The 22,077-nt window shown below is 31.5% G+C and overlaps 3 protein-coding genes across 3 annotated transcripts; all 3 read left to right on the plus strand.

The window, feature by feature from the left end:
- The first annotated feature begins 1,513 nt into the window (after positions 1-1,513).
- LOC137827987 (uncharacterized) lies at positions 1,514-2,578 on the plus strand. Its single transcript, XM_068634373.2, has one exon. It carries the CDS (start codon positions 1,514-1,516, stop codon positions 2,576-2,578), a length of 1,065 nt encoding a protein of 354 aa, XP_068490474.2.
- Positions 2,579-4,055: 1,477 nt separating this feature from the next.
- Positions 4,056-5,524, plus strand: LOC137827988 (uncharacterized). Its single transcript, XM_068634374.2, has one exon. The coding sequence runs from the start codon at positions 4,058-4,060 to the stop codon at positions 5,453-5,455; it is 1,398 nt and encodes a 465-aa protein (XP_068490475.2). The 5' UTR covers positions 4,056-4,057; the 3' UTR covers positions 5,456-5,524.
- A 6,033-nt stretch (positions 5,525-11,557) lies between these two features.
- On the plus strand, positions 11,558-12,594 carry LOC137828861 (uncharacterized). The gene has a single exon (XM_068635599.2). It carries the CDS (start codon positions 11,644-11,646, stop codon positions 12,592-12,594), a length of 951 nt encoding a protein of 316 aa, XP_068491700.2. The 5' UTR covers positions 11,558-11,643.
- Positions 12,595-22,077: the final 9,483 nt, after the last annotated feature.

Here is a 22,077-nt window from a genome sequence, read left to right on the forward strand (position 1 = left end):
AAAAAACTTATATAATTTATAATTGTATAAAAATAATGTTCAGCTCCTAATTATCAAATGAAATCTTTAAGGCATCATACTATATATAATAGGTTTTCTGCAGGTATTTTAAGTGATTTTTTTTTTGGTAGTTTGCCATTTTTGTGAGTATTTTCATATGATGAAATGTTAGTTTTATGTAAGGGTTAACTCTTTTTTATATCTGTTTCATTCCTTAAATAATCTATTTTTATTCATTCACTTTGTTAGTAAAAAAATGTATTAAATGTGCATTTTTATAATAGTAGTCCATTTTCTTACAACAAAAAAAATGGTATATGAGACATTTCTATTGAATTTGTATCTATCACCATATAACCTCTATCAATGGCAGAAAAGAGAATAGGAAAGAAAAGAAAGAAGTCATAGAGATTCACTCATAACAGAATAAATTACCCACCTAGAATACATACATATATACACATATATATATATACATATATATATATATATACATATATATATATATATATGTATATATATATATATTTTTTTTCTTTTCGTGAGAAGCTTTCTCCGATATTTGTGTTACAATTAACATTCGAATATTAAGTATTTACATGCTTAAAATATTGCGTACTAAGATTTTTTTAAACCTTGTAAAAATTAAATATTAATATGTAATTTTTATTAAAATCCGATTTTATAAAATTGACATCATATTTTTTTTTTCAATAAAACTTTCTTTTTAACTTAAAAGCTAAACTCTTGTCTATCATTGAATTTATAGAATTTAATTTTAGATATATGATTTAATTTAATTTAATATATATGATTTTTATAATTTTAGAATATATTTATTTTATCTCTTTAAAGTCAATCAAAACTTTTTTTGTGTGTTTATCTTTTTACTAAAAAGTAATTATATCAATTTTTTTTAAAATTTAATATTTACAGATATTTTTTTATATTCATCAAGATATTAACGTTCCTCATCCATATTTTTATTCGCAATAAAAAGTTAGCATGACATAGTTGTTTGTAAAAGAAAAAAAACAACTTTTAATAGTTGATAATATTATGAAATCAAAAAAATCTTGCGAGACTTTTAATTGAATTAGCTATATGAGTATAAACATTACTATTAAGATTAATTTGAATAAGAGTATTTACTCGTAAGTTCAGATTGGGTCAATTTTTAATTTCAATCTTGTTTCTTTAGAAATATTTAATTAAATTATCAAATATCTGATAAAAATAAAATTTTATTCATTTATAATGTCGAAAAAAAATAGCTATATAATCAATGACAGTATAGGTTCAAAGTTTATATTATTAAAAAAAATAGCAAATTTAATAACAGTACGTATAAAATCAATTTGAAATTAATTGAATATATTTTGAAAATCAAAATTTCAAGATAATGTTTGTTATTTGTTTCAGTTTTGAAACAGTTAAATTTATTCGATTTGATTTGATTTCAACCGTTTATAAATAGGAAAGAACGTGCCTAATTCAAACAAAAAAGGGTGAGATGGATATAACTTTTGTGTTGGAGAATGAGAGAACGTTCTGCATTGAAGTGAGTTTATTTGACTCGTTTCTTGAAATCAAACAAAAAGTGCAGAAGTATAAGGCCATTCCCGCTTCTTCCCAAACGCTCATTTTCAACGGTCAAATTCTTCAAAACGACGACGTCATCTTCCATACTCATATCTCTCAGCAGTCTCGTCTGAAACTTCTCGTTGACCCGGAATATTTCGCCAACCCCGCCGTGACGTTGCCGTTGCCGTTGCAGTTTCCACCGCCGCCAAATGAAAACGACTACGGAGATATGCTGCAATGGAATGCGGAAAAGCAGGCATCAAATAGAGGCCAGTTAGAAGAGGAGCTGTTGAGGATATCCGCCGCGCTATCGGAGACGACATTACCGCCTTTGTGTTTCGAAGACGATTCAGCGAATGCGTTGCCGCAGTGGAAGCCTGAGTTTAAACCGGCTCCGCCACCGCTTCTGCCAACGCCACCGGCTATAATCAGGTTAACGGTGAAAATAGTTGCATGCAGAGCGAAGCCTTTCTTCTTAGAGATGGATCTGGACGACACCGTTCTGCAGCTGAAGGAGAGGATTTACAGAATGAAGAAACCTAGAAACGTAAACCTAAACGAGGTGTCGGTGCGGATAAAATCAGGTGAGGAATTGCGTGACCAATTGTCGTTGCGAGATTGCGGGATGCTGAATCTTTCTGTTATTTACGTGCATAGAAAATCAGCAGAATCAGAACCGCCACCGAAGTTTACTTTTCCGGCTGTGACCGCTGATGGTGGTGTGGGGGCAAAGATGGTGAAGGTTATGGTGGTTCCGAAGGACGGAACTCAGAAGATAGCGATCGAGGTGAATTCGTTTAATAGAGTGGAAGATTTGAGGTACGAGTTGGAGAAGTTTCACAAGCATGTTCTTCCCGAAAACAATAGTTATTTTTTCACTAACAAGGATGGCCATGTGATGACCGAAACGCATTCGTTTAACTGGTATGGGATTGAAGATGGGGACGTAATTGAAATCACCCCTGAATATGTTTCTGATGAATCCAATCCCTGAGTATTATTATTTCCTAGTGAAGAAGCCACGCGTTCAAGCATGAGTATCAGTTGGTATTGAATAACAAATTTTCTGTTTGTTACTTAGGCGTGGTGTTTTTGTTGAACAATAAATAGGCGGGAACATTAGTTACTTACTTATCCTAACACAACTATAAACAATAAATTTGAAAAACATATGTCATGATTCTTTTCTTTTATTAGATATATTTATATATTCTTTTAACAGCTTTTTTTTAAAAGGCTTAGATGCATAAACATTATTATATATGATAAATGTTTCGTTGACACTTTTTCAAAAAATTAAATTCACTTCACAATCTACTTTAATAATATAATAATATATATTAGAGTTTTAAATTAAAAAATAAAGCTGTTAGAAAGCAATGGCGTTTTTTATGTGATCACCCTTATTATATTTGATAAGATATTTTTTATCAGAAAAATAAATAAATAGCAAAGTATTAGAAATATTTTAAGTCATATACAAATTTAAAATAGAATCGAAAATCCTAATAAGAATGACAACTCAAGTTCTTCTATTACATCACCAAAGCAATTAAAAAAAATCCTTTAATAAAAATATATACAAAATGTAAAAAAGTTAAATATTTTTTCAAAATTAATAAAATTATAAATTTTTATAAATAATTAAAATGTTAATATTTATTGAATTATAAGATGGAATACATTTTCAAATAAACATTAATCTAAAGGTATATAAAAGTGATGAGAGAACAAGAGCAATATGATTCACAAGTTTATCAATACAAGACAAGAAGGGTTAAATATTTTTTTTTCTTTATATCAATTTTTCTTTGTCTTTGTATTTAGTACAAATTTTAGACCTTTTTAATATTTATAGTAAAAAAATATTAAAATTAGTCATTGCATAATAAACGAAATTTTAGCATATTAAACTAGTTATTAAAAAAACTAATTTTACCAACAGTCAAAATTTGTAAGTAATGCATAAATTTTTGTTAATAAATAAAAATTACTGACAAAATTCAAAAACCATCCAAAGACTTGTATCTAGAACTTCTCAACTAAAAAGTAAGATAAGAGAAACTTAATCTGGTTGCTGTAGGGGAGTTGAACACGCGTCATTGACTACAGGAACTTGTAACCACTGTAGAAAAGATGATCATTATTATTTGGTTAATAAAAATTAATATAAATAAAATATTATTATTTTGTTAATAAAAATTAATATAAAAAAATTAAAATAGAATAATAATATATTTGGTTGTTAATTAAAATGGAAAAAAGAAATTGTGAGTGTTAAAGTATGATTACCCAAATGGAAATGGTGGAAACCTATCACTCCATGTTAGACAGATTTTTTCCACTGTAAAGGTATCAGCCCCCTCCTTATAATATATGGTTGGAAAGAAGTTTCCAGAAACGATATAAGGAAGTATGCATGGTGGCTCCCTCTCATTCTCAGATTCTCACAGACCCTAAAGTGATGGTGCTGATGGATGTGAATGTTGATATCCAGGGAGGGGAATCGTTCTCCATTCAACTTCATTCCTCCCAAACAATACGTGATATCAAGGAAAAAGTGCAAGACCTTCGACAAATTCCCATTCGCCAACAAATCATCCTCCACAATCAACAACTTCTCTACGACGATCTAAAGCTTCATGAATGCTTCATCCAAAACGGCTCGCGCATTATCGTCCAAATTCTCGACGATGCTCCAATTCCTGTTTTCTCGCCGAACGACTCTGATTTTGACCCGGGATCGTCATCGCCGGAACCCTACTCAGACTTGCCTCCATCGCGGGCTCAGGTACCTGACTTAAACTTGACTCCATCTCCAGCTCTGGAGGCTGATCCGTCACCGGCACCGCTGCATGACCTAAACTTGCCGCCGGTGCCTTCGCCATCACCTTCACAGTCACCCGCACCATTACAACAATCATACTTGCCGCCGGTGCCTTGCCCGACGTTAGGCTCTAACCTGACACCGCAGCCAACGTCTGATCTGCAACTCCCAACGCTTTTCAATAAGGGATACAATCGATCGGATATTCTACAGTGGAATCCATCATTGCAGCTGATTCAGGCGTCAAATGAAGACGATCTGTTAGAAGTTGGAGGGTTTTCATCTTCACCGCTGTTGATGTCGATGCCAAGTACGCCGTCAAGGGTAAGGACTGCGGCAGAGTCGGCGCCGTTACCGCCGCCTTATCCGTGGTGGCTTCCACCGCTGCCTCCTGCACTATTTCAAAATATACCGAATCCTGTTCCCCCACCGCCGGCGACAGTGACGTTGAACGTGAAAGTGCCTCAGTCGAGAGATCGTGTCCGTATAGAATCGGAGCGAACGGACACGGTTCGGGAGCTGAAGGAGAAGATTGTTGCGCTGGAAGACATGCAGGGCGTGACCGTGGATAGGATCGTGCTGCAGTTGCACTCATTGCGTCTGGAATTATTGGACCATGTGGCACTGCGTGATTGTGCAGTTTCAGAGAATTCTCAGATCGATGTGCTCTTGAAACCTGCTGTTGAGGAGAGTGGTAGCAACGAAGAGCAGTTTCGGAAGCTGAAGGTGACTGTGTTGCCTATGCGAACGAACGAGAGAATCGAGATAGAAGTGTTTAGTTTTGACAAAGTGTCGGTGTTGAGGCAGAAACTGGATGAGTTGCACCAGATGCAGGGGTTCCTTCTTCCTGAAGATGGTGGCTATTTTTTCATTTACGGACGGCAGGGCATGCATGAAGAGCAGTCCTTTGATTGGCACAGAGTTCGTGATGGTGACACCATTCAAACTTTTGATGGATTCCTTACAAGAAACTCCTCACCCACACCCTCCCTCACTCTCTCCCCCACTCTCTCCCCCTCATCCTTACCCTCCTCACCCTCTTAGTTCCTTCTCTTTAGTTCTTCTATAACTACCGGAGCTTAAATACCTGTAGATACAACTTTCTAAATACAACCACTGTAAATTTCACCTTTCCATCCAAATGTGTATAATCCTTCATCATCAATCAAAGCATTCTTCTTTTTTGTTTTCTATCATACACCTCCATTATTCAAATTACAACATTCAGTATAACAAAGGCGAGTAATGCACTTACTGATCAAAATTTATGTAAACGATAGCGCCTGTGTGGTAAAAGAAAAAAATTAAAAGTTAAGTGTGTCCGAAATGAACAAATGATATATTTACCCCCAACTCTAATTTCTAATTAATGATAAAAAAAAAGTTATAAAAATTAAAATTTTAAATAAAGAAATTGAGTTGTATACTGAGTACGGTTGTGCATGTATATTTTTGTCCGAAATATCATATTCTTTATTAAAAAAGGTGGTTACTAAAACAAAACAAAAAGCATTCAGAACGCAAAATAATAATATTTTAATTATATTTATTTTATTTTTTATTTTTTAATTTAAAATATTAAAATATATTATTAAAGTTAGTTGTCAGATGGTGGCATTGTTGTCAAATTATTTTTTCATTAAAAAATGATTGGTTGACACAAATTAAATACTTCCTATTACCGCATTTTTAACAATATAATAATATATTAATAACTTCTATTAAAATATAAAAATAATATGATTAAAATAATAATATACTGAATTAGAAAGTGAATATAATTTGTAGGAATCATGATACTTTCCTGCTTTCACTTTTCTCACATTCAATTTACAACAATATTATATTACAATAATAAAACTGAATAAAAAAAATTATAATTTATCAAGTTGTAAATTGAATGTAATAGAAAAATAATCATGATACTTTGAAGTTTTAATTTTTTTCTTGTAAAATTTCTACTTTATAAATTATTATTTGATTATAATATTTTATTTGTATTTACTTTTATTATTGTAATATAATATTTTATTATGAATATCAATTATGAAAATTGATGTAGATAAAGAAGATGTTCTCAAGAAATATTTTTCTAATGAGAACAAATCACATTTATCATAAAATTGAGAAATAATATAATTCACATTTACTTCACAGCTAAATATATTATTATTTTATTTTAAAATTTTGTTTATATTAATTTTTTTAAGAAAATTTAATATTTTATTATTAAAAGAGATGGTAAAGTAGAAGTGTAAAAAAAAAAAAAAACACTAATGTGAGAGATTATTTTTAAAAAAAATTACTAGATAGGAGGTATGTGTTGATCGATGTTTATAGTTTAACCATATGTAGTTAACATTGTCTTACCTCAATAAAGGCTTCATAGCCTTAAGAAAGTTTGACATTTGTTCAAACTCAAAGAAATATGTTTTTGGAATTGAGAGAGACAAATTCATATTGTTTATGCTGATCTATTAGAGTGTTAAGCACAAATTCATGTGTACTATCTGTATTACTCATGTGTATTATTTGTATTACACGTGTTCGATAAGACACATGTATACATCCTAGATCTTACAAGGAACTAATTACATCTTGAAAACTTAGTATGGTTTTAAGATAATCAATTAAGCGTAACTCATATTTATGAAATTCTCTTTTAATTAACAGATTAATTCAATAAGTTGTTGTGAAAAGATCTCATTTGACCTTATAAATACACGTTTAGAGACAAGATAGAGATACATATCTAATAATATTTCTTACATTTAACACTAAATTTCGATTACTAACTTGAGCATCGAAAGACCTTTAATAGGTTCGATGACTCCCAAAAGTTCAAACGCCAAAAAGAATGAAACCTTCTTAATGTATACAAGAACATTATCCAAACATCTTTAAAGAAGTTTGATATTATAGTTATTCTTAATATAGAAAAAAATAAAATTAAGAATATAAGTACTATAATTTTTATTTATAAATATTAACTTATTTTTATTTGTAGTTCAGTCAGAAATTATACAAACAATTATTTTAATTATTTTGGTCTTATTAAATGTAATGAAAATAAACAAGGAAATATTATTTATATAACTCGTTTATTATTTACCTGTATTAAAGGAAAAGAAAGAATAAGATAAATCTTTTGTGTATATTAGACACATAAGATTATGTTTATATAGGAAAAGAAACATATGGGTTAAGCCCATTACATAAATAGAAATATCTAACAATATCTATAATATCTTATAATATCTAATAATATCTAACACTCCCCCCTTAAGTTGGTGCATATAGATCATATGTACTCATTTTGTTACAAATGTAATCAATCCTAGGCCCTCGTAAGGGTTTAGTAAAAATATATGCTAATTTATTATTTAAATTAACAACTCAATCTTGATATCTCCTGATATGATCTTTTCTCGAATGAAATGACAATCAATCCCGATATGTTTGGTCATTTCATGAAAAACTGGATTTGAGCTAATATGAAGAGCAACCTGATTATCACATATAAGTGTCATTTGAGTGACCTCTCCAAATTGCAATTCTTTAAGTAACTGTTTAATCCAAATAAGCTTACAAGTAGTCAAGGCCATAGCTCTATATTCTGCTTATGTACTAGATCTCGCCACAACACTCTGTTTCTTGCTCTTCCAAGAGATCAAGTTATCACCAATAGAGACACAATAACCAGAAGTTGATCTTCTATCAAATGGAGATTATACCCAATCAACATCTGAATAACAAATGACTTTAATATGGTTATTATGACAATATAACAAACATTTTTCCAGGAGAGCCTTTAATGTACTTCAGTATACGAATGACTTCATTCCAATGATCTTCACACTGATTGCAAAGGAAATATCAGGACAAGTAATAGTGAGATAATTCAATTTTTCAACTAATCTCTTATACTTCTCGAGGTCTGAAAGAGACTCCCCCTTATTGGGTAGAAATTTGACATTGGGATCCATGGGAGTATCAACAAATTTCAACTTCATCAACCCAATTTTCTCCAAAATATCCAATGCATATTTTCTTTGAGAGATAACAATACCAGTATTCCATTTTGCTACCTCAATCCCTAAGAAATATATGAGTTTGCCAATATCTTTGGTCTGAAAGTGTTGACAAAGGTGTTGTTTTACTTGCGAGATGTCATGGTGATCACTGCCTGTAAGAACAATGTCATCAACATATACTACAAGATAGATACACCCAACACTCGGGTGAAGATAAAAAATTGATTGATCTGCTTCACTACGATTCATACCAAACTATTGAACAACATTGCTAATTTTTTCAAACCAGGCCCTAAGAGACTGTCTGAGGTCATATGAGGATTTGTGAAGATGACATACCAATCCAGAAGACTCCCCGTGAGCAACAAAATCAGGAGGTTGCTCCATATAAATTTCTCCCTACAAATCCCCATTAAGAAAGGAATTTTTGACATCCAGTTGATAAAGAGATCATTGTTGAGGAGTAGCCATGGCTACGAATAAGTGAACATAAGCCATTTTTGTCACTGGAGAAAAAATATCACCATAGTCTAAATAAAAAATTTGGGTATAACCCTTAGCCACAAGACAAGCTTTGAGACAATCAATAATACCATTAGGACCAACTTTGATAGCAAAAATCCACCTGCAACCAACATCAGATTTCCTAGATGGTAAAGGAACAAGTTTCAAGTTCCATTATTCTGAAGCGCATTCATTTTATCAGGCATAACATGACGCCAACCAGGATGAGCTAAGGCATCACTTACAGATTTTGGAATGGATACAGAAGAAATAGACGAAAGGAAGGTATAAAAGGGTTGAGATAGTCTATGGTAACATAAAACAATATAATGTGGAAAGGGATTATAAGTAGAACGTATACCTTTACGGATAACAAAATAGGAAGATCAGGTTCAACTCTCAAAGCCAGAGGGGGATGAGGTGTTGGCACTAGAAGAGAGTCATTTGATGGACGATGAGACGTTTGACTACGACTATACACCTAAAGAGTTGGTGGCGGTGGTGAATCTTTAGGTGCACTAAGCACAACAAGAGGAATATTAACTTGATGATTAGATAAAGACATAAAAGGAGAAGGACAAGACTTAAAGTAAAAGAAGATTCACTGAAGGTGACATCACGGTTTAGAGAATGTGAGAAACATTTATATTCTTTTTGTGATCCAGTGAACCCTAAAAAGACACATTGACTTGGGAGATAATTTATCAAGACCAGGACTAAAATTAACAACAAAGCATGCAGACCCAAAATCTTTGGGAGGTAAAGAGTGAAAATAAAATAAAATGAGGAATTTTGTCCTCTAAAACTGAAGATGACATGCGATTAATGAGATAACATGCCCTAAGAACAACATCACCCCTAAAAACGTTGAGGAACATCATCATGGATTAAAATAGTACGAATTGTTTCAACAAGATGTTTATTCTTGCGCTCAGCTACCCCATTTTTCCATTTTGTTGAGGTGTATAAACACATGAAGTCATGAAGTTTGATGGATAATACCATATTAAAGGAAAAGAAAGAATAAAGTAAATTCCTTGTGTATATTAGGGTTATGTTTATATAGGAAAAAAACATATGGGCTAAGTCCATTACATAAATAGAAATATTTAACCATATCTATAATATCTCATAATATCTAACAACTTTATTCTAATTTTAAAACAATAAATATGCAGATGTCTCGAAAATGTTTTACTTGAGATACTTTTTTTGTGAATTTTTTAGGAGCTGAGGTTGTATTGATGAAGTTTATTTGTGAGCTTCAATATTTTTTCAGTTTTGATTTTACTTTGTGTAACGTTCATTTGGTAATTTATCACTTCTACTGCTTTTTCTTTTCTAATTTTTTTTGGTTAACGTTGCTTGTACCAGAAAGTATACTTTTATAAATAATATCATATTGCTGGAAAAAAAATCACTTCATATGTTCCAAGTGTATTTTTCTTAAATCCACAATAAACATTAATCGACCTTCTTAAGTACTGCTGAAGCTAATCTTAGTTTGTTTCTTGTACGAAGAATTATACAGATATTCATAATTCATGGGGTGAATTAAGTTTATACCTCTTACATTTTAATTAATATTCCTCCATCCACAATCAAACAAGAAGCTCTGTACTTTTTAAAATTATGTCTATACTTCTCTGTTAATTTTATGGACATATTATTTATATAAATATGTAGATATTATACTGTTTTTAATATATTATTAAATCTTATATTTATTCAATTTTATAAACTATATAGTAGTAGTATATTTTTTTATTTAATTTATATAAAAATATATATATTATTTAATAAAATATACTTATAAAGAAGTTTATTCTGTACTTATCTATTAAAAAATATCATATTTTTCACATTATTTATTTAAAATAGCTTATAAAATGACTAATGAAAAATAGTAATTTATATTTTTATTGTTATAATTTTCTTATACTTGTTTTGTCAAAATTATAGGCTGATTTAAAGTTACTTAAATCCTCTTTTAGATTATTTGTGTTATTTCAAAAGTTGAAAATAAAGAAACTGTAAATAATTTTAATCAACAAATTTTCAATACCAACAATTGCGTAAAATTTGTTCAAAAATATTCAACTAAATTTTAAAAAGATAAACAAAAAAAATCACCCTTGATAGAGAATAAACTTATAGATAAATCTGTGTTTTTAATTCTTTGTCTCGCCACTGAAATTGAAAAAAAAGTAGTAAGTTTCTATTCCAAAAAGAAATTATGAAAAAATCGTAAGTATTTACTTACAGTTTAACTGATCGTATGAATTTTTTTATGAAATTTTAATAATGCAGCATACAAATAGAACTGTAAATAGAATGTGCAGTTTTATTCTATTATTATTAATACTTATCAATAAAATAAAATATTTATTATTACATACTAATATAACTATCGACAATAATTTACCTTATTATTTTTAATTATGAAAATAAACATGATGGTATACTTTAAGTATAAAAAATGTATTGGGATCTATTTAAAATGTAATATAGCAATTATACTCAATAAATATATATTTCACATTTTAATTGATAGCATTAAATAAAAGAATAAGATAGAAAAATCATCTACAACTAAACGAAAAAAAAATTGAGATCCCTTTTCCAACTTTGGAGGCATAAGGGGTGGAAAAGAAGTTAGAAAGAAGTTTCAAGAAAGTACTGAGTACAGCAGCAATGGACTTTGAAATTGATGTTATTTTTGAGGTCTCTGGAGGGATCTCCTTCTCCATTGAAGTTAATCGCTTCGAAACAATCCGTGAAGTCAAAGAGAAGATCCAAACCATCCACCATATTCCCATTTCCCAACAATATTTCGTTTTCAATGGCCAACATCTCCAAGATCATCTCTACGTTTATACCACTCCAATCCTTCACCGATCCCGCATTCATCTACTTATCACCACCGCCGATGCCGCAAACCTTGCGCCTCCTCCGCCGCCGCCGCCGCCGCCGCCGACTCCACCGCCGATGAATTGCCATTCTTCTCCGGCACAACCGCTGCTGGAGCGGCAACCGTCAACACTTCCGAGCACCAAGATGCCGGATAACGCATCGGTAACGCAGCGGCGAATGACGACGACAGTGACGTTGAGCCTGAAAATGCCAAAATCCACAGATCGTATCCGTATAGAAATGGACAGAAAGGACACCGTTGGGAAGCTGAAGGAGAAGATTGCGGCGCACCAAGACATGCAAGGTGTGCCTGTGAATAGGATCGCGCTGCAGTTGCATTCAAGGCGCCAGGAATTGAAGGATCACGTGGCTCTGCAAGATTATGCGGTTGTAGAGAATCCTGAGATTGATGTGTTCTTGAAGCCGCCTCTTCCGGTGGCCGGTAGCCGCAGAACGCATCCCGGGAAGCTGAAAGTGAAGGTATTACCGATGCTAACAAAGCAGAAGATCGAGATAGAGGTGTTTCCTATGGACACGGTGTCCGTGTTGAAACCGAAGCTGGAGGAGTTGCAGCGGATGCTAGGGTTCCGTCTTCCGGAAGGTAACGGTTATTTTTTCATTCACAAACAACGAGATATGCATGAAGACCAAACATTTCATTGGCACGGAGTCAGTGACGGTGACACCATTGAAACTTTTGATGGATTCATTATAACAAACCCCCAATCTTAATTCCATCTCTTTACATCTTAATTCCTTCTCTTTAATTCTTCTATTAAGAGAAATGCTAATTTGAGAAGTGCAGAGCCTCAAATTTACAATTGTAATGTAAATAACTTTACCTCAATCTAATATACTCACATGGTCCACGATTCAACAACAAAATTACATAATAAATACAAGTATAATTAATTTCAGTGCATCAAAATGTGTAATTATTCTCCCTCCAAATATAGAATAAAATTTTTGTAACACTAAAATATTTAAGAGTTAAGTGAATGTAACTAGGTTCAAAGTATTCTTGTTCACCTCCAAATAAACCACTGAGATCGTTTTTTTTAGTAATAATACCTTCACACCATACACATTAAAAATACTCATTTCATCTTTTCTTTTCTGTTATAAATTGAGTATGCATTCTGATATTTTGACTTTTGTTGTTTTTCTTTTCTTTTCGATTTAATCTTTCACTTCAAAGTAGTGTATGAGTTTCTTCGTCACTCAGAATTTCTCAAATATGATTTGGGTATCAGCCTTTGCTTTTTCTATGATTTTTATTGTTGATTTTCTTTTGGGCAACTTTTTTTTTTTCTTTATAGTAAATCATTAATATAATATATATATATATATAAAAGTAATGAAAAAATGTTTATTCTTAATTGTTTGATGCGATATATGCAACACATTAGACATATGTATGATGACAAGTCACCTACCAAAAATAGTAGCGACTCATGGTACCATACCAAAAAATAGACAAGTTTATCTCATGGTGTTACATATATAAATAAACATATACACATTAGTTAGGATATCATGTATTTCATATGTGAAAACATGATTTTGACTTAGCTCACTTTATCTTTTTCTTAACAATTATCCAGTTGGAAATTGAATCCATAACTTTGGCTTCAATATCAATTCTTGAATCAAATGCTTACCATTAAAGTTATGGCTCATAATCATGGTGTAACTGGTTCTACTAATATTGTAGCAACCTAAGCACTATATGGATTAATTATGATTAGGCTCACTAATTACAACCTTGAGATAATTGATGTCACTTCGATACCTATGTCATAATAACAACCTCGAAAGTCAACACAAAAAATGCAATGTCATAACTGAAGGACCTCTTCCATCAATAACTCCATCATGACCTTTATCAAATGAGAGCGTAATGACTAATATAATTCATCATAATGAATTCTTAAAATAATATATTATTTCATCACAAAAATTGACTTAAATAACAAATAGTCAACACTAACTCGTGATTATCGTCCATCTTTTATCAATAAAAAATATGACTCTCCATGACTCAAAGCTATGATCTTTGTGTCAACACCCTATTATCAATAAAAAATATGACTCTCCATGACTCAAAGCTATGATCTTTGTGTCAACACCCTATAAAAGACGTTATTAACATCAACTAAACCCGCATTAAGATGAACATTATATATTAAACATTAATTAGTTATGAGGATGTAGCATCGACTTAGTGGACTAAAAGGTTATAAAATTTAATTATTTTTTAATAAATAGAGTTGGCTTAGCCAATATTTGTCATATTAATTTAATTTGTGTTGGTTTGATAGAAGCTAACGACGGTAATTTAAAAAAAATTATAATTTTCATTTCTAATAAAATATAATAAATTGAAAAGATTTGTAGTAGATGAATGAGATGGGAAAATAACTATGAATAATAAAAGAGATGAAAGATTAATTTTTTTTTAGTTCTTAACAAAAAAAATTGATCTTTTATTTTATTGCTTACTTTATTTTATTACTTAAATGTTTTCTAACCTGTGTTTTCTTATTATGTAGTTCATATAGTGGTTAAAGGAAAAATTTGGTTTGACACGGTCTTTTATCAACATCATTAGACAATTAATTTAAATAATAAAATATTATATTATAAATAAATATAAATATAACTAAATATTATAATAAAATAATAATTTATGAAGTTGTAATGTTATTGAAAAAGAGAGTGTCAAGCTATCATGGTTGCGTTATTCCTAATTTCATAGTGAAATAAATATCTAATATTCAATTGTAGTTCAATAAATAACTGCAAAAGTATGAATGTGAGTATTATATAATGTAATGGGTGACATATTTTTTTAACTTCTAAAACTCTAGGATAGACGATGATCTTTAATTACTTAACTCTTTGGTGGTTTAGTGTTAAATTCAATTTATGTGTTTATAGTGTATAAATTTTTTAAAACATATTTGATTAATTTTAGTGTATAAAAATTTGATTACTTTAAATATTCTATTTTTTTATGAATATTTTATAATATTTATATCTTTTATTATCATATTTCTGCATTTGGCCGAGGATTACTAGATTACATGTTAACAAAAAGGAAAAAAAATAACTGAATAAATTGTACTAAAAATAATTTGTAATATAAACGATGATTCATTCCAAAATTGTCGTCTATATTACTACATAGACGACAATTATAGATATAAAACATTGTCTATAAGTGTTTTCTACCTTATTTATTTATGTCGCCTAAATATATAAATTACGATTATATAAATACAAGTATAGATAATAGATTCACTTAAAATCGTCCTTTATTTGAAAATTAAAAAAGACAACTTAAGTCGTTACCGTGTATGTTTAAACGACGATTACAAATATGTCATCATACAACTCGAATGTTAATCGTCTATGAGCCTTATGAGCCTTTTTACAACAATGAGTGTAAAGTAAAAAAAATCTGTTGTAAAATAATAGTTATATTAGTGCATTAAATTATGGATTACCTAAAGTGAAAAGCAAGACATCAATTCCTTCCAAATCCATTTAATGCAACAATTACTATCCATCCCGAAAATAATTTATGTCTTAGGTTATTTTATCCCGGGTAAAAAATGAAACTCTCCAAGACAAATATTATTTATTTAGACACAATTCCACTAAAATAATCTTATTTTCTCTTAACTTCAATACATGTAGGTCAATTTTATTAAAAAAAAATGTTTGACACGTGTTAATATTTTTCATATAGAAAAACTTCGTATTGATAAAAACTTCAATAACTATATTATTAAGTCCTATTATTTAAATAAAAGTATCTATTTTGGGACACATGTTCAATGTTGGAACTGAAATTATTTGAGGAAAAAGGAGTAATTAATTATAACTTGTCCCTCAGGAACTTTTTTGTTTAGGGAAGTTTAGAAGTTTTCAGAAACCAAAGCACAAGAATGATGGCTTTTTTTTTTATCAAGAAGATGGTTTCTTGAATGAAATGAAATTTATGGGAAATGACATCAAGATCATGATGCCGATTTGGAACGTTTGTTAGGTACAGTTACAAATTAACCGTCTCACTTCCTAGCGAGTGGAGGGATTTTCTTAATTTGCACCCATTTACTCACTTCTCAACAATAGCCGTTATAAATGGATGACGACGGAACGCTGTTGCCGCCGAGGTTGAGGTGGAGAATACAGTACAGAGGCAAGAAGACGGTGGATGCGTCACTGGCACCGTCACAGCAGACGCAACCTACGACGGTGACCTCGCCGAGGGAGTGGTCGACAATCGTGCTGAAAGTGAAAGTGCCTGCGAGGAAAGAACGTGTTCCAATAGAAATGGACGTCAACGACACCGTTATGAAGCTGAAGGAGAAAGTTCTAGAACAGAAAGGGATGTACGCCGTGGCAGTGGAGAGAGTAGTGTTGCAATGGCATAAAGAGCACGTGGAATTGGTGGACCGACAGTTGTTGAAGGATTTCGTAGATTTCGATCAACGTGAGATCGATGTGTACTTAAAGCCTCCGCCGCGACCGCCGCGGACGGTGAGGATGAAGTTGTCGGTGGTGCCGGTGAACTCGAAAGAGAGGATAGAGGTGGAGGTTAGGGCTGAGGAAAGCGTGTCGGTGTTGAGGCAGCGGATAGAGCAGGCGCACCAAATGGTTAGGTTTCGTCTTCCCACTCGCGGTCGTTATGTTTTCATTCACAATGAAAAAACGATGGACGAAAAAATGTCGTTTCGTTGGCACCGTGTTAAGCACGGTGACACCATTCGCATGCTCGATGGGTACTTGGTGAAAAATAAGAACACCCTCTCTGGATACATGATGCAAGATCAAAACGACGTCGCTCAATATCGTTCGTGACGACAAAGATTGTTGCCAGCTATTATTTGGCGGGAATGTTAGTGTTTCTTTCATAGAATTGTACGAGTAATGTGTAATATACAGTTTAACTGAACTTCGAAAATGAACGTTGGATCAATAGGTAATGGTAATAGTCGTTTTGTAGCAATTTTCTTGATAATAAAATGGACAATGATACACATACACCTATTATAAATACTTCTTTTTCCTTTCGATCTCTATCTTCCTAACACATCATATATCCTATAAACCTATAATTTTGTTTCTCTCTAAGTGTATCTAAGGTGTTGAACAACATTTTGGGTATCAATGAATCATTTTCAGAATAAAATTAGGTTATTGGTTTTGGATAGTAAGGACTAATGTTGTGTTGAGGTGTAGCATGCAATGGAAGACAGTTCGAAGCTTCCAGATGGACTGATTCTAGTACACTCCAACAAAAAACAAGGTAATTCGCTATTTGAAATGCTTAAGGTAGTTCGCATGCAGAAAAAATGCCCTAACTTCTTAATAACATCATTTCAAATATGTAAATATAAAACGGTATTATCTTATTAACACCACTTGAAATTTGATATTAGACATTCTTTTAGGAAGCAAATGTTAGACATCTTATTAACATCTTACTAATTTTCAAATATTTCACGCATTTAATTTTACTTAAAAAACTAGTTGAGAAATATTTCAATATTTCAATATTTCAAAAAAGACAAAAAAAAAACACAAGATTAATTATAAAATTATAAAAAAAATTATAGTATTTTCATAACATATCTATGCGTAAAACTAAAAATTCTAAGATTTTTAACCCGCTCTCTGATTAATGTTTACATACAAAATCTCACAATGCTCCTAAATACAAATTGAAAAAACATAATTTACTCAAATAATTTTTTTTGTGAACTTGTATCAGACACCAGCGATTTACAACTTATTTCGCCTGCTTTTAACTCCATTTATATTTCCGTCCCTGTATTCAATGTCTAGTTAATCTTAAGAAAAAAAAAATGTATATATATAGTAAAAAAAACGTTCATTGATTGCAAAATACTGAATAGCAGGTAATCGTATTTTTTTATTTCAACATAAAAATAAACCTAACATGAGAAATGAACGTATCAAAGTCTGATTTTTATTAACATGAATAAGATTACGTTATATTTCATCTCCTATTAAGCCCGTCTTCATTGATTGGGCCTGACCCATTTTCCTTGCGTTCCTTTCTTTCTTTTCTTCTTCTTTATAGGTATTATTTTCTTAATTCTACGCGCATGTTCCCAACCGTTCCGCTCCATCATTCTGTATAAATTTCTCTATCGTTTTTTTTAAAACGTTTATAACCCGTGCAATGCAGGAAAAGGAGTGTAAAATATTAATTATTTATGAAGTATTACTAATATATTAATAAATTAATTAATTATTAAATAAATGTTAATATATAAGAAATAAATATTCAATAAATATATTAAAATTAATATAAATAATGTATAAATATAAAAAATACACATAAATAAATAAATTGTTGAAGTATCGTTAAATTGACACAAATTTTTAAGTAAAATAAGTATTAAACAATTATGTAAAATAATGATGATTTATCTTAAAAGGCGAATAACTTGAATTTTATTATTTAGTATGTTAACCTCTACTTCAAAAATAATCTTATCGTTTTTTTTTAAGTCACTTATCATACAAAAATTCTTCTATCCCGCTTTAAGTTTTGTTGATTTAATTGACAAGTTTTCTTTTACTATTATGTATAAAAATATAATTTATAAAATCAAATATATATATATATATGAATGTAAATGTAAATTAGAAAATAAATAAATTAAAAAGCAAATATTAATATATAAGAAATAAACATATAAGAAAATGATATATAAAAAGATGGTAAGAAAAAGAGATATTTTTTATTCTCTTGTGTAGATTTACATCAATCACTCCATGTATATATGAAGACTTTCTCTCTCTAAATTACAAGCTAATTAGGTAGGGATTCACTAATTATGAGATTTTATCATTATTAAATTAATTGCATATATAATTGCGTATAATATCGTACAATAATTGTATACAATAATTGCATATAATTTGATAGTTAATATTTCCTTAATACTCCCCTAAAGTTTTGGTAAGTGAAGATATGAAATCACAACTTGTGTCGTAGCGTCAAAAACTGTTTCTTGTCTCAGTGCGTAAAAATATCTGCAAGTTGTGTGTTGGTACATATGAAGTGTGTTGATACATATGACGTGTGTTGGTACATATGAAGGACTGATTATCCTGACTTCTAATTTTTCTCGCACAATGTGGCAGCTTATGTCAATGTGTTTTGTGCATTCATAAAATACTGGGTGGGTTTGTTGTTATATGTAATGCTGCTTGGTTTGGTTGTCACAAAAAAGTTGAGCTGACAAGTTACATGACACATTTAAATCCTGCAACAAATATCGCAACCAAACTATCTCCAAACAAGTAGTCATCGCACGGTATTCTGCTTCCGCAAATGATCTTGATACGTTTGTCTGTTTTTTGACTTCGATGAGATAATAGAACATGGCATTTTGCACATCTAGCTGGTGAGTAAACCAATTTCTGGTTGCTGCAATGGTGAGAAGACACCTCAAAGTTGTTAATTTTGTTGTTGGTGAAAAAGTTTCAAAATAGTCAACACCTTCAATCTAAGTGTACCCTTTGCGACAAGGCGCGCCTTATATCTGTCGACGCTCCCATCTGAGTTGTACTTTATTTTTTAAACCCATTTGCAACCGATGGGTTTCTGCCCAGCGGGTAACGGTGTTAAGGTCCACGTTTGATTTAGCTGCAAGGCAGAAAGCTTTTCGTTCATTGCTTTTTGCCAATTTGAATCAAGGACAACTTGAGCATAAGTGTGAGGTTCTTTGGTGGCTGTGATGTTAGCAAGATATGCACTATGTGCAGAAGAAAATCGTGAATTAGAAAGAAAATGATGCATGGGATACATGGTTCCATTCGGTCGGTCTTGGGTAGTGGTCAAATGATTGGCTTGGGATCCCGTTACGTAGTCTTGAAGCCATGAAGGTGGGGTTGATGTGCGACTGGATCGTCAAACAGGAATGTCGGTTGGAGAAGGTTCAGTAATGGGTGCTAGACTTCCTAGCGTGGGAGAAGAAGGTTGGTATGTTAGAGGTTTAGGTGCATTGTGACAAGTAGAAGAAGAATGTTGGTTTGCTGGAGGTTCGGGTGCATTGTGACGAGTATGAGAAGAAGGTTGATCGAGTGAATGTTGGACAATGGTGGGTAAGTCAATGTCAATAGTGGGCAAAATACCTTGGAATGGAGGTGATGATTGCGTCTGGGACTGTTGGCAGAATGGGAAAACACTTTCATGGAAGATGACATCCCGACTTGTAAAAAAGTGTCTGCAACTATATCAAATAATTTGTATGTTTTTTTATTGAGAGGATAACTAATGAAGATCCATTGTCGAGCACGCGAATCAAATTTTTGCTTAGGTGAAACAACAATTGCATAACAGAGGAGTGTAGACACAACTGCTTTGACATTCAATACCTTTTTTGAGAAAAAAATTACACATAGAAATAAATTCCAATCCGTAGCCAACGCGGATGGTTTTAATAGATGCCTGAAATTGATTTTGTGCAAAAGTAATGAATGATTCTAAAAGATGTTGGGTTTGAGACTTGTTATTCATAAGAAATAACCAAGTACATTTAGTATAGTATTATAGTGAGAAAAACACGTTTTCCAAAATGAGTTGAGGTTTTATGAGGACCCAAATGTCACAATGCAATAGATTAAATGGAGAATGAGATTTTATTGTGCTTAAAGGAAATGGTAACCTTGTTTTGTTTAGCTTCGAGACAAATACTACAATTATTATGAATGAGAATGAGATTTTTACTAATAGGTAATAAGGAAGATGCAAGTTGTAAACACCTCGGAGAAGGATGTCTGAGGCGCTTGTGCCATAAATCAGGGTCGGTCGAAATTTGAGATGCGTGGGCTTGGTTTGGAAGAGGGACATGTAGTATAAGTTTGCGTGTTGTTTACCCGAGCCAATCATCCTCCCCGTAGCCAAGTCCTGCAAAACGCAACCATGTGGAGTAAAAACGACACAACAATTTAGTTTAGTGAATTGGTTATCTTACTAACGGACATGAGATTTAAATTAAAAGAAGGAACGCAAAGAACATCATCTTTGATAGTGATATTAGTTTAAATTTTTTTTGATATATATATATATATATATAAAGAAAATTCTAAGTACCATCAATTGATAAATGATACTAATTTCAATGACCATAATTAAAAAAAACAAAAATATACTTTAAATTGAAAGAAAAATCATCAAGAGTAATCGAAAAATATACTTTATACGACATAAATGTTCTGTTCTCAATACATGATATCAAGATATATTCATATTTTAGGAACAGTTACCGTAATATGACACGTTAATTCCTGGAGAAACCAGAGTCCAAGAGTCAAGCCCATGAGGCCTTATAAATAGACAACCACCCCAGGGAGTATCTCAACTTGCTTTTTTACATACTCACTAGATATACAGAATTTTATGCTCTTACTAACTTGAGCGTCGGAGTGTAATCGCAGGAGGAACCCCCACTCGTTCTTTGAAAGCTGATCTACTGAAGCTTGAAGGGAGGCCATCAGAAGCTCATCTGGATTCCAACCGACTTCGAGCCGGCGAGAACAAGAATCTACTATGATCAAATGCATTCTTGGTGGAATATATATAATATTCTCTTTTCTACTTGTTCTTGGTATTTTCGTTTTATGCTTATTGCTAGATTCTATCTGATCAATGGAGTCTTGAGTTTGATCCTTAAAATTTAACTGGAAAGTATTTTTAAGGATATGAAATAGACGAAAATACTTGATAACTTGTAATGCTAGGAATAAATTCCAGGTTATTAATTGCATCATAATTATGTTCATAAAGTTGAATGATTTGTTATATATATGAGGAATAAGTATTTGAGAAATCATCTTATGAATTTCATTTGTGAGGAATCAAGGTAAACGACAAGAATAAGTAGTTTTGAGTATTATATATTGTATTATTTCGAAATACAAATGACTAAGATAGAAGCAATTCAATCCCAAGTATATTTATCTATATTTGATAAGTTAGTTTCGTTACTTGTTGGATCAAATCTTAAACTTTAAGTTATTTATGGTGAAATCGTTAATTTAGTTGTGAAGAAGTTCTCACATTTATTTTCTATACTTAATGAGTTTTATAACAGAACTTCTTAATTAGAATTGTTCATATGGGTTCAACATTCGTACTTTAAGTTGTACTACATTATAGTTGATTCG

Source organism: Phaseolus vulgaris, chromosome 7 (assembly GCF_051622355.1).
Source record: "Phaseolus vulgaris cultivar YP4 chromosome 7, ASM5162235v1, whole genome shotgun sequence".
Lineage (NCBI taxonomy): Eukaryota > Viridiplantae > Streptophyta > Magnoliopsida > Fabales > Fabaceae > Phaseolus > Phaseolus vulgaris.

What these genes read in the sequence shown, in the direction of transcription:
- LOC137827987 (XM_068634373.2), top strand. Translation starts at nt 1,514, where the DNA reads ATGGATATAACTTTTGTGTTGGAGAATGAGAGAACGTTCTGCATTGAA.
- LOC137827988 (XM_068634374.2), top strand. Translation starts at nt 4,058, where the DNA reads ATGGATGTGAATGTTGATATCCAGGGAGGGGAATCGTTCTCCATTCAA.
- LOC137828861 (XM_068635599.2), top strand. Translation starts at nt 11,644, where the DNA reads ATGGACTTTGAAATTGATGTTATTTTTGAGGTCTCTGGAGGGATCTCC.